The sequence below is a fragment of the Seriola dumerili genome, unplaced genomic scaffold, assembly GCF_002260705.1.
Source record: "Seriola dumerili isolate Sdu_G_001 unplaced genomic scaffold, Sdu_1.0 BDQW01000149.1, whole genome shotgun sequence".
Lineage (NCBI taxonomy): Eukaryota > Metazoa > Chordata > Actinopteri > Carangiformes > Carangidae > Seriola > Seriola dumerili.
The window spans coordinates 11,367,438-11,381,737 of NW_019174404.1; the positions used below are offsets into that span (position 1 = coordinate 11,367,438).

Genomic DNA, 14,300 nt, shown 5'->3' on the forward strand with positions numbered 1-14,300 from the left:
TAAGCTAAGCTAACTGACTGCTGGCTGTCCCTTCATATTCGGTGTGCAGGCATGACAGTGGTATAAATCTTCTCATCTAACTCTCAGCAAGAAAAAAATCTCTGGGTGGATGTTCTGTAAGTTTTTTTCCCCCAAACCACATAACTCTTGATTTGACTTTGCATATTTTGGATTATTAACCCCCTGTCCCCCATGTTCTCTGGACTGCAAACGTATAGATTTCGATGATGACCATGCAGCTGTGAAAATATTTGCTATTTTTGTACTCACTTCCTTACACTGGACTAACCCATTGCATTTGTAGCTGTTTTGCCATTTATTTCCCATTTTTATTCATTCATTGTTTGTGATGAATCTGTACTTGTAGTTGATCACTGCCATTAGATACACTACACTGCATCTGCTGATGCAGCGCTGGTAGTACCTATGTTTACTCAGCAGGGGGAGGTATTCAGCTTTGAAATACCAAACATGCTGCTGCAGGTATCTGTCTTACACAATTAATCAAAGATTCAATTGTGAAAATCTTGGTATTTACATTTTCAGGTTATTCTTATTTAATCGATTTAATAGTTGTACTCTTTGTTTTGAGCTTAAACATTTTGATAGTTTATTTTTTAATATGTTGAATGAAAGGTTACATTAATATAAGGGTTCTATTGGCTTACTGTATTTTTTTTATGCTCAGGCTTGCTGATGTTAGTGAGTGTTTATCCAAATTGCTCAACAGTCCAGTTGAAAATAACATCTATAGAAAAGGTAACTTACTAAAAGGCTCATATAGTTTTCTAAAGAATCCTTTTTAGCAAGAGATTTGTGCCACTTACAAATATCGATTACTGTGGAATTTCTTTCACAGAGGAAAAAAAACACCCTCATCTTGCTCTTGCTCAGTGTATATGTTTTATGGCCTGGTGCATTTTATTTTACACTTACTGAAAAGTTTTTTTCTGTATTCTTTATGTAGCTGAGGGTGTTGTTATGCCTCAACCAATAGTGCAAAGGCATTCTATGCAATATACTGTCTTTCATCTAACCTAACTGTGCCCCAAATAAATCAACATATATTTATCTCATTTGTGAGTTTGATCAGTTACACAGTTTTGTCCCAATGACAGGCATGACCGCACTCCTGACTAACATAAAAGGTACGCTAAATTAGTGTTTTACTATTGAGCATTAAAAAAAACTGTATTGGTCCCTTTTAATTCCGTGTACATTTTCATTCATTTCATTTGTACATTTCTCACACATCATAATCTGACCAGTAATAAGACCAACACCAATGAAAATGTGCTTTGTTGTTGTGCACCAGCACAAGAAATTTAAATATTTACAAGTTTGATTACAGTGATATAATCAATGAAAGAAATATAAATTGTTACACAATACATGACGGTTTATCAAAACAGTGACACTGATAATACAGTCTAATAAGTATGCAGTACTATACTGAGAATGTGTTATAATGTTGTAGTCATATGACTATAAGGTCTGTGACCCAGTCAGAGTTTCATACTGAAAAGAAATTGTGCTTTAATATTACACTCAGGTTTGTAACATCATGGCTGATGGTTACAGTTGGTGGTATGAAGTGAGACTGAGTTTGTGACTTGACTCTCCTTGATTTAATTAGGATTCTATGAGCATTTCCTTCACATGCAACATCCCCTCCCTAAAACTGAAATGCAGAAAGCCCACACTTTCACTTCTGTTCATTTTGAAGGAAGTTGAATTAGTGTCAGTTCTTTTACTCAGACTAGTGACAAATTCTCTGCTCCTCTCTGTTCAGTGTCCATCCTGTCTTCGCTGTCAGTGTAAGTATCAAACGGTTCAGTGCCAAATATGGTCACTTGTTGCTTGAAACGGTAAATGTACTCTTTTTAACATTGCTCATAGAGCTCCCAAAGCATATCAACATATATGAAACCTCCCTAAGGGCCTCTCTGTGGGTAAAATAGTTTGAGTTCCTTACACATATTTATAAGTCAAAGGTCACTGGCCACCTGCTTCTAGAGCCTGGCTATTTTGTATGGCAAATGAACAACAGGTTTGTTCACTGGTACCGTTGTTGCTTACAGACTCCAATGTGTGGATGAGGTTTTCCAGCCCCCACAGATAACCGTCCTCCCGGTTGCCCTCCTGCCAGGGAATGTCGTGGTTTAACATCTGGCCCTCCGGTAACGCTGTGGTCTTGCCAAAGTCAATAATCCAGACCTGTGCATTGCCCGTGTGGTCATGGATAAAGAGGAGAGAGCTTCCAATGACCTACAAAAACAAGAAGGGTTTCGTATTAGCTTTTGCTTTTCTTTCTCCTGCTCCTTATTATCCATCAATCCATAAATACAAATTCTTGTATACAACAGTGAATCCCAACCAGGATCTTGTACCACAGGGGGTAATTCTGCAGTTCCCAGGATGTGCGTTTAAGGTTGTAGAGTAGCTATTAAGATTCCTTTTTCCTTAGGCCCTGATCCCCCACATTATCATTGTTATGTCTTTATTATCATTGTTATTTACTCAGTATTTTAGTTGGATGTTTCTATTCATTTTTCTGGTTTAGTTATCCCATACACTGGTTGTGAGATGTGGTTGATCTTTGTTTGCAGGCTTGATATGTTGGAAGGGTCAGCCCACTTTGAATATTTTCAGTTGTTTGACTCAGCTTAATTAGCGAAAGGGGAAACAGGTGTGTGTCATTAGGTCCTCTTAGTAGTAGTGAGGGACTGGACAGGAATATGTGAAGATAGGTTGAACTGTTCAGCGGTAGGTAACATTTGGGGGGTCTTGTGCACTTATGAATAATATCTGGTGCTTAATATAGAGTGGGAATTGTCAGCAGTAACAGAAATTAGCATGTAGTGGTTGTGTGGGGTTTGGTTTGCTTGGACAGGCGTGTGCGGGGTTAGCTCACCCCCACACTCACCTGAGCAGGTGGTAGGCTCCAGTTAAGTGAGAAGTGCACTGCACTAAATGATATGATTGAGAGTGTGCAAAAACTAGTTTGCAAATGAGTGGAGAAGGTCTGAGCAGTTCAGCTAAAAGGATAAACAGCTGAAATAATTAGCTAACCGTAATGGATTTAAATAGTTAGCTAAAAGTGATTGCTACTTGAGTTTATCTTGACAGGACTGTGCAGTATGTCAAGTGAGAAACTTTGGGAACCACGGCCATGCAAGGCGCAAGGGGTCACTGAATGGCTGGATTCGTATGAAAATTATATGGTCTTCACAGACGTTTTTTATCAACATGTTAGAAGCTGTCCACCACATCACCAAAACACCAAGTAAGTGAACAATGGTGTTCAATCCCTCAAGCAGAGTTTCAGATAAGGTTCCAGGTGCAACACTTTACTTAGGTGCGGTATGTTTGTTTTTTCTCTGTCATTCATCTTTAGATCAGTCATCACCTCGTGTCGCTTGAAGAACTCTGACGTCTTCAGGGCCTGCCGGATCTCCGTCAGTCTGCTCAGGTAAGATGTCTGTGTTTTAAGAAAAGAACAGTTGAGGCCGTATCATAAAATATTAACATGGGTGTAGACACAATGTACATTTGGGATGCCCCCAGAGCAGAAAACTCAAACAGCATTTCAGTGTGAATATTTGCTTAGTTCCGTGTGTATGCAATTACTCCTGTTTGCTCTTGAAGTTCAAACACTTTCAGGCTGTTTTCCTTTATCATTAGACGAGCCTCAGCCTTTTTCAAAAACTGATTTATATTTGTCCAAACACTGAAAATGGATGTGAGAGCTTGCTCAACCTGTATGTTTGTAGTTGGTGTAGGCTTCGAGGTAATGCTGGTTGTTGAGACTGCTTTGTGTACTCTATATGCACAGTAAAGCATGTCTTGTCCTTAAATGTATGAATAAACAGTACTATATGTGTGTGTGCAGTAACTGACCGCCACTTACTATAAGGTTGAAGTTCCCGCCGACAAAGTCGTTGAACACCTGGATGACATCCTGCTTCGATCTTGTTTTCTTGAAGTCAGTTCGACATGTACCGTCACATTTCTAAAGAGAGAAAAGAGCCTGAATACAAAGTGTTACACAATGAAATTATTGACGAATAGGACTGATGTGTGTGATGGCTCGAGTTTAGGAGGACTCATTAACACAACTCAGAGACTCCAAAACTTTAATTAAGGCTTGGCATGCGGGAGCAGGCAAGAGCAAGCAGTAGGTGAAGTAAAGGTGTGGGCAGTGGTTGGAAACAGGTGGGGCAGATAAACCAGGCAAAAGGAGCAGGCAAAGGCAAAATACAAAAACAGGCAGGCAAAAACAGGCAAGAAAGGCTGAAAGGTTATTGCATGAAAAGCACACTAGATAATCTTGCAGAGGCAGGAAAAAAAAAAGGGCAGGAAAGCAAAAGTTATTGCAGGGCTCGAGGGCGTGGCAGGACGGCTATCGATGGTAGGGTGGTCACGGGTGGAAGTCCACTACCAAAACAGGATCAAGGATGGAGGAGGGGATGTCAGTGTAGGCAGCTGGTGTTTCTTAAGAGGCTGGACACGGGAAAACATGGAATGTGGGATGGATCCTCATCGACCTCGGGAGACAGAGGCGAACCGCTGCAGAGTTGATGACTGGAGATTGGAAAGTGGCCAACAAAGAGAGGAGCCAGCTTCCGTGACTCCACTCTTGAGAGGGAATTCCTGAGTGGGGAGCCACATTTATTGCCCCTGCTGTACAAAGATGAGCTGGGTATGTTTGAGCCTGCCTCATCTGTCGAAATAACCCTTCCAGTTACTGGCACGCCCTGGCTTTTACTAGACTGGTCCCAAGGAAGTGGCCGGACTGACCACAGTACAGGCAGAGGTTACCTTGGTGCTAATGACATTGCTCCTCTGGGTTGAGTCTGGATAGTTTCAGAGGAGTCCTTAGCGGGTCAAGAAGAGCTAGCAGGGCAGGCAGTACAGTCACTATGGAGCAGCAGGGGAAGGAGATGAATGAGGTTTGGAACTGCTGGGCTGCCTTTTCTCTCTGTGCCATTTTTGGAGACAGTGGTCAGTTCAGATAGTGAGAGAAATTGAATCATCGTGGATGCGCTCAGCGTGGTTTGAGACCTCCTGCAGTCCACTAGCTAGTGAGGTGAGCTGCTGCTCATGTGAATGAATAGTATTAGCCTGAGCCGCGAGCTCTTTGTGAACTGGAACACAGTCAGCTGAGTCCATACTGTCCACATCGTACTGTCATGGCTCATGTTTAGGAGGACTGAATAACAAGGTTCAAATACCGATAAAAGTTTGCGTTTAATAAGGCTCAGCAGGCAGAAGCAGGCAAGGGCAAACAGCAGGTGAAGGTCCTGGGCAGTGGGCAGTAACAGACAGGCAGAAAAAAACACGCAAAATGTCAGTCATAAACAGGTAAGAAAGGCAGGAAAGCTACGGCCTGGAAAGCAAAAGTCAATGTGGCAGGGAATGAGTGTAATTGGGCCAGTATAAATACAGTATAAGAGCTGATGAGGGGAATAGGGAACAGGTGAGTAGGTGGGCGGGGAAAAGTACGATGGCTGAAAGGCAGGAAAGCCGATCTACTGCAGCGTCTGAACTGAGCGGTTAGTAACATGACAAAAGGAAGCAGAGAGTGAATGGAAGCATGAACTGTGACAGATGAGAGTGAATCAAAACAGTAAATTTACGTACAACCAAAACAATGAGCTGAAAGACCCTAAAACACTCCTTAGAGGTCAGGGGAACTGCAGAGTTGGGTGTGGGTTCGTCACTACGAGCAATCCTTTTAACACTAGTCTCTTTTAACCCATTGCTATTAGAAAAATGTCTAGTAGAGTAGCTTCAATTCACCCAAGTACTGGTTTGTTAATGAACACACGTGTGTAAATGTATTTTTATTGACCTCCCAGCTGGTTTGGAAATTCACCCCAAAGATCATTCTGTCATGAGCCAGCTTTCTTTAGCATCACACTACAGTCACCCTGTTGATGACATGCTCATAGTGTCCACATGGCATATCACTCCCTCTACCTTGATCCCTTCTATCCTGAAGCCCAGGGTGTTGGTGGAGCTCATGGTCTCCCTCCACTGCATGTAGCGAGGCTTGGTGACGCCTCGTTGGGTGTGCTCCTGGGGAGTGGGCCCTTCGCTGTCCACCTCCACCATTTTCCTGTACAGGTCCTCCCTCGGCTTGGGCCGCTCTCGCGCTCGAACGAGCTCCTCCTCCAAGTACGTCCTGAAACATCAGGAAAGCAAAATCCTTCAGATGCAGGACCTTTGTGTTTACACACCACTGGCATTTTTTAAAGTGTTCTCTGCATGTAAATAAATGGTAACGGTTATTTACTTTCAGGGTTTGTATTGGATTCATACAGGGTTCACAGACACATACTGTTCTTTTTCTGAAGCCAGTATGACTTCTGCATATATTTGTTTTGTTAACAAAATACAAACTCTCAACAATTAAGACTTTTCTCAACAAAACATTACTCTCACAGAATATTTTGTCTTTGGCCGCACTTAAAGCCAGAGAGATCAACACCTTTTTATAATAGTATTCTCTGAAGCAGAAGTGATGACGAAGGCATAAATGACTTTACTGCGCAGTATTCAATTCTTCTGGTGAACTGTACAGCGGCACATTCACACTTGTCGTTTTCATACCAGACAATTATGTGCAAACAGATGTGAATTTCAGTTTCAGTTTGTGAGCCACACTTCCTCTGTGCTGAAGAGGGAAGCTGAGAGGAGACTCCAGTGTGCAACTGTGTGAAAGTCTGAGTGTGTGTTTGTGCAAGTTGGCGGTTTAGCAACTTTGTGGTTGAGAGTGTTTTTGACAAAGGGAGTCTCCAGGGACACCCTGAGACTGTAAATGTGTATGTGTGTATACTGTATGTAGCCTCAGAAATACAGACACTGTGTACACAATAAAATCATTTATTCATGTGTGGATGTCGGCGTGTGTGTGTGTGTGTGGGTTTAGTGCATATCTGTGTGTATGTTTGTGCTTGATTCAGTGTGCGCGCACATTTGCTTGTTCGAACCGGAAATAAGGCTCTCAGATGGTTGGGTTGTCCATACCTGCATGTCTGTGCATGCATGAACATGTGCATATATACATTCGTGTGTGCAATCATGTGTGCGTGTATATGTGTGCGCCTGCGTCTGTGTATATGTGTGTGTATTTGTGCCTGTGCGCATGATATAGTGAGGCACCCCGCCCGCTGTGGCAGGAAGCCAAGCATATAGCCTGCAGTTACAACAGGTGTTCCCTTGTAGAGCAAAAGCGCGTTAGGCGGCACGTACTGTCACCAGTCTTCACTAATCTCATTAATCCGTTTCAAAAGAGCATGAGCATTTAACATAAACAGAAAGAACAAACACATAAACAAAAGAGATCCTGCATTATCTTATTTAAATTGACACTTAGGGTAGCAGAAATACGCTACAAAGAAATGGCCTTTTTTGAAAAAAATGTGATTGCTGATAAATATAGATTATAAATAAATGAAAAAAATCTATTACAAGTAAACACATGAATATGTTACTTCCTTACCTCACTCCCATCTTGCAGTCCATGACATTGGGAAGGTCAAAGTTCGCCAGCAGGTCAGTCATATGGAGGAAAGATTCTCCGTCTTTTTCCACAACGCCGTGGTAACCGGGAACAAATGGGAGCAGCGCGTCATCCCTCAGTTTCTCGAAACACTGCATCTCGTTTTCTGAGAACTTCTTCAGAATGGTGCCCTCATCTGCCGCTTTGAAGTTACCTGAGATCAGATAAAAACCAGTACTGTGGGAATTCTAGGGCTGTTCATCCCTGTCAGTGCAGTGACCTCTTACTTTTTTCTTATTTCATAAAGTGCCAAGAACAATTCAACAAAAATTACGATACCAAAAGGAAACATGTCAAACACTGTACACTAAATACTGACAGTGGAGGCAGCAAGAAAAACAGGACATCAGATTATCAGAGATCGGAGATCTACAGTGTCACAAACCATATATGATGGTGTGAGCAGTGAGTGATATGATCTGAGCAGGTCATACCTTTATGCCCGGCGAGTTGAACCCAGTTTAGTTTTCTCCTCTGGGTAGCCCTGAAGGGCCACTGAACAATCGTCTTTAACTTCCACCACGGCCTGCTCTGGAGAAGGTGCAAGAAAACAATTAGAGGTGAATTTAATGGAGCAGAATAGAATCATTGTCAGAGTCATATTTTGAGGTAAGTCTGTCTGTGTCCTTGTTATCATAAATGATCTGATAACAAGAAGTGCTGTCAAGTCTCCGACCTTGGTCCACCCTGTAATGTCTGTATAGAAATCTGATCATGTAAGCAATTCTACCCAGTAAATCTGATGCCAGGGTTTCAGTTTTCCGCTGCATGAAGCCTCCAATCTAGGTCAGTTGAATGCCATTTCTGTGGAAACTCATATCTGCACTCAACATCTCTATTGAGCATCTCAAGCTTGGTGTGGTGATGGTCTCACAACTTTGATTCACAAGTCCTCCAGAACCTACTTTTTAACATCAGGAGCATGTATACACAGCAATAGACAATTTCTGGTTATATAGGAAAGATCTTCATTAATATCTTTTGAGTTTCACACTGAATGTGGCGTGCAGCATTTGTCATCTTTGGTCAAATTGTCATATTTAACAGAAAATCTTAAGTTTTAACACCAAATAACCCATGTTGCCTCCCTCTCAACTCCCACTCACTTGTCAGTTTATCAGTTGTTTTTTTTTCTTTTTTTTGGTATGACTGCATGCATTGAATCCTGAACAACAAAAAAATGTGTGAGGAGAGAAATATCTTTTCTTGGCAGAAATTTTTATTTTTTATTTTTTCATGGCTGTTTGTTTAAGAGCTCTTCTCCCACCACCTTCAGTTTCACCTTCTTTCTCTTTCTGTCCCTCATCACACACACACACACACACACACACACACACACACACACACACACACACACACACACACAAGAGAGAGGGAGAGAAAATCACAGTAACAGCTTGCAGATTTCACAGAAACACAGTAATGCTTCACACTTACGGGAGACTGCCTGTTTTATTCCCTCCAAGAAAACTGACCAAATCCCAACACTTTAACTCTCTAATTTGTATATTTCTATACAACATAATCAAAACAAACAAAAAAAAAAACTAAAGAAACTATCTCCCAGGCAATGGAAAGGAAAACTAGAACATGTTTGTAGATCCCCTCTTTAGCCCTTGGATAGGTCCTTTTTTTTTTCTTCTGTGTTTTGATTGAGGAAATGAAACAGGTCTCTCATGTCAGTGAAACACTCTGCTCATGCTTGAGTGTTCACAGTCCTCACGAACAGCAGAACTCCGCAGCAGCCAGCCAAGCCTCTCTTAAATGTCAAGTGATACGCTTCACTTAGTGCCAATGTTTACTGACGATATCACATTTTGAAGGTGTCAGACTTTCACAAACAAACATTTGCTTTATCGCTGCAAGTCTTAACTCTACTGGCTGGTCAATTAATGCAGGCAGATAATATGCTGATTTACAGTTTGTGTTACTGATTGGTTGCATTTTGAATGAGATAAAGTGGAGTCATGTTGCGTAATGTCTTATCCACAGATTGAGAGGGAACGGAAACTGAACCCTGCCTTTAGATGTAAACATAAGGACCCTGCAGCTCTCTGGACAATATTTATATTCCACACAAAGTCTGACTTGGAAACTTCTTGTTATTCAAACCACGTTGCCCCTGTCGGCCTTGATGACAGAAACCACAAGAGTTTGTTTGTAGTTCTACTGATAACACTTGGAATAATACGGGTTTAACTGTCAAGTTAGAGCTTGAAATTTTTTGCAGGTTTGCTTATAGTACACTGAGGTACAAGAAAGCAAAGCACGTCAAAAGCTGCATAATTACCAGTGGTTTTCAGATGCTTAACCAAAGTAAAAGCACCAGTACAACAATGTAAAATAGTCTGTTACAAACAAAAGTCCTGCATTCAAAATCTTACTTAAGTAAAAGTATTTAGGAATTATCAGTAAAATGTACTTAAAGTACTCATTCAGTGGTTGAACGGCTTCTGTGTCTTATATACATATATTATTATGGCATCCTTGATGGTACTGACACATCTATTTGACAACCGGATTTTACTGTTGTAGGTTCCACAGGTTTAGGTGGAGCTACTGTACTTTTACCTGCTGATAGGTAGTTTTTTTTTCGAGAACAGACTTCCACAGAGTCACAAAATAAATCTTAGATGATTAATGAGCCAGGAAAGAAGAAAACAAAAACACAGATGTATTCGTTTTTGTGGAATCTTTCCTCTTTTTGTAAAATACACTTATTTAACATTTAACAATTTGTTACATTTCATGTTTTTTAACATAAAAATAATTACTACTAAAAAAAAGTTACTATAGCTGTCAAATGTCTCAAAAGTTACTATAACTGTTGGAAATTTAGCACAGAAGTGAAAAGTGGAACAAAACAGGAATACTAAAGTACAAGTAGCACCACTTCTACCACTGCTTTAGAAGAAGACACACAAACCGTGCAGGGGCAATAAAGTTAACAAGAAGCTCATTCTGGGACCGATCTGACACTTTCTTTATGGTTGGTTTCTTCAACACTTGTCTCCTACTCTGTCAGACACCCCCTTTGCTTTGTAAAACCAGGCCTGTTTTGTAAATATATGACATGCTAACTCCACACCATGCTGATCCAAACTGTTAAAAAAAAAAAAAAAAAAAATCATTTTAAACCCAAAAAACACAATTTCCAATAATGGATTTCCAGAGACTGAGCAGAACAACGGGGGAGACAATGTGACTCACCCAGACCAGTCATTATATTGGCCTTTCACGTGAAGCTGTTACTGGAAAATAAACCATTGTCAGACTCTCGAATTAATCTCACTGCAATGATGAGCCCGCCTGTTCTCCGTCTGTTTTCTCCACTGTTGTATTTCCATTAAGACACTCTTTACCGTGCACTCACTACTCTGAATGAATCCATATTATACAGCACATGCATTTAAGTGTGAACTAGCAAAGGCTAAGTACTGATACTCAGGAGTCTTTTACTTCCTGAAGTGGTTTTTTGCTAAATGTCAAAAGTCAAGGCTGAAATTAGCTACTGACCACAAAAAACATTAGTACAGAGGCGTGTTAGCCTGTGCTGTATTATGTGGCTGTGTGTGCGTGTCTGTGTGTGGGCTGAAGGGCCAGCAGCATAAAAGTCACCATTTTCAGAGGTGATACGACAAACATATTTTAAGTTTCAATGTCCAAAAGAGCCACTAAAAGAGTTTGAATGATCTCATGTTTGGGGAAGCTTTCATATTGAGACTCACTTGACTGGACAATGTTTATGTTAGACAACACTCTCGCTTTCAGGCTTAACAGGCAATGTGTATTTAGTCTGTTTAAAACAAAGTGACAGCTACAGACCTTGTATGGAGAAGGCGACGAGAAGTGGTAGCAGCATAAACACGCACACGCACACACACACACACACACACACACACACACACACACACACACACACACACACACACACACACCTGTTGAAAGGCTGAACCTGAGTTAAACGTGGTGACAGTTCAGACAAAAAGCAGATTATGTTGTTGACTAGAGGCTGTAACACCGAGGTGACTCACTATGATCACACTCAACTTCCCGACTACTCACATGATTGTGTAAAAGATCTATAGCTGCAGAAATATATGCTGATCGGTTCAAATCTCAATGTACAATATCAGAATGAAAGGAAGGTATAAAACAGCACTATCTTAATGCACATGCGAGCATGTTCAGTAGGATTGAGACTTGTCGGACAATGGTAAAACTGTAGATAAAACTGTATCAGCCAAGAATGTTAACGGCAAACAAATTTGCACCCTCAGCATCTATTGAACTAAAGGCCGATCCCTCAACACTAGTGTATGTGCTGAAGGAGGGACTCACAGTGTTAAAGGTCAGGGCTTACTGTGGCATAAGATAAAATTCACTGACTTGATGATCTGACATTTAACATGTAACACATGCATCACTCATATTAATGAGTATGACTTCTGAGTGAGAGATCCAGCCGCAAAAAACCTGACACACAAAAATTATTGATATAAAAAATGCCACTGAGGATGCAGAGAAAGAGGCTGTACCTTTTTTAAAAGATGAAATCATGTAAGTAGCTTAGTTCTTATCTCCAGCATCTACCATACATGTGGCCTCAAAGATTATATGTAATAATAATAAACAACATGATATGTAACAGAAGCACAGCTCTGACAGTACCAGTCCAGAGATCCCCACACAACAAAGGTTATCTGGCTTTCAGCAGCTTCTTCATGCCGGTTTCAGTTCATACAGCGGCTGGCATCATTAACGTGATATGAAAGGCTTTGATAACCCATTAAACATAAAGTGAGATAATGTGATTTCAGTGGGGAAAATTACATTTCCTGAAGATTTTCCTCTCTGGCAGGGTTCTCAAGGATGTTTAATCTTCCTTTGTATATGATCTCAAATAACAAAGGAAACACAGCGTGACTGTGACTGGTACATTTGACAACTGAAATTTCACAGATCTCAAAACAACACACACAAGAACAGAACAGAAACAAAGGTAACTCCTATATAAGTGACTAATTTCCCACAGGAAATCTTTGCTACAGCGCTCACTTTTAACACATGGAACTTGAAAGTCCAACTGAACAAACATTGAACAATCACTGTTATCACTCTGCAATTGTCTCTTGTCTGCAGTCAAACATATCCCAGTGGTCTTCTGTGAGGAAGTAATTTGCTGACTGCTGTTTATGTGCTGCCGTGCTTCACCGTTTCTTCTTTTCATAACATGAGCTGTTCACTGTAACTGGGTAATTATAAAGGATGCGAATTTGCAAAGATAAACAGGAGGTCAAGTGTGGCAATTTAAAATGTTTTCATCCCCGGATGCTCCATACAAACACATTTTTGCTGTAGATAATGTAGTCGTGCATTCACCGTACATAACAGCAGGCAATTTATGCAGAGAAGCAACAGGGTGTTTTGAATTATTTACCACATTCTGTGACTGGAAAATACCATACATACAATACAGTGAAACTATAGGCTTATAAACCCCTGGAAAACTCTTCAACCTTCTCAAACCAGATCATTATGTCTTTGCAGGTTACTCACCTCTCCAGTGTCCACCAGATGCTCTAAAGTTATGATGCCTTTGCTTCTGCTCTCGTTGTCACTGAGTAAGTCATCTTCGGACTCCACAGCAGAGGACCCCGTGGAGGAGATGGAGGAGTTGGACAGTTTCCTGCGCAGGGTACCGTCCACCGCATCATCCCAGTCCTCCTGTCGCATCTCCCGGGAGCAGCCGCCTCCCTCCGGTGTGATGGTAACCTGCGGTACCCGGCGCGCATCCATCACAGTCGGCGCTGCGGTTGCGGACGACGGGGCGATTTGAGCGGCTTTCTGAAGGAGCTCATCGCAAATCTGGGATGACTTCCCGGCTGATCTTCGCTCTAAGCGAGATCCCTCGTTTATCCCAGGGAGCCCGAAGTCCTTGGAGGTCTTTCTCCTGCACTCTTTTGGCATTGGAGACCTTAATCCGTCGCGAGGGCGCACGACGAGAGAGCTTCTTCCACTTCAGCCTCTAAATCCGGTCATTTCACTTTCAGAAAGTTCAGACGCACGTTGAGTCTGTTCACTCGGTCCTCTGTGGCACTTCCTCGTTGTTGCCCGAGCTTTCAAACATTCTCTGTCAGCCTCTCTGCTCTGTGAGGGGAACCCCTCTCTGCTGGTGGCGCGGCTCGCGCTTCGCGCTTCAATACCGTTTACAGGCGCGCGCGCGCGCGCCGGCGCACTCCCTTACGCGACTGTAGAAGGTTTATTATCTTCCGCATTGTCTTTCTCGCTTCCTGGCTGAAAAATTAAAGCAGCTGACAGGTTAAGTTGTTTAATAGGCACAGGCTTCTTCTGCATTTGAATCAGAATGTGCTTAAAGCACCAGAAAATCCAAAATATTCCCACCAAAACACACACACCACCGCTTGAAAGCTTCAGCCTTCAAAACACAAAACAGCGTTATTTCAAGTAGCCTCCCTATTTGACTAGTGCGGTTGTAACATGGAGAGAGTTGTAACACCAACAATTCCACCACACAGGGACACTTTCCCCCCAATAGATATCACGTGGTTGTGTTGTCAAGGCTGGAAACAGGCACATGTAGATTCTACAGAGAAAAAACACATTTTGAGGTAAGAAAGTAAATTATTTTTACTAAAACCAAATTCATAATTTATAAGCCTATTGGATTAAACGGTAGTTTCCCTGGCAAATGTGATGCATTTTCCCCTGT

General features: G+C 41.6%; 1 protein-coding gene across 1 annotated transcript; it reads right to left on the reverse strand.

Annotated features, from left to right (window-relative positions):
* Positions 1–1,189: 1,189 nt before the first annotated feature.
* LOC111225692 (inositol-trisphosphate 3-kinase A-like) lies at positions 1,190–13,763 on the reverse strand. The gene is made up of 7 exons (XM_022750711.1): positions 13,127–13,763; positions 8,002–8,098; positions 7,508–7,721; positions 5,983–6,187; positions 3,911–4,012; positions 3,410–3,481; positions 1,190–2,268 (listed from the first exon to the last, which is right to left on the reverse strand). Exons 1-7 carry the CDS (start codon positions 13,535–13,537, stop codon positions 1,996–1,998), a joined length of 1,374 nt encoding a protein of 457 aa, XP_022606432.1. The 5' UTR covers positions 13,538–13,763; the 3' UTR covers positions 1,190–1,995.
* Positions 13,764–14,300: the final 537 nt, after the last annotated feature.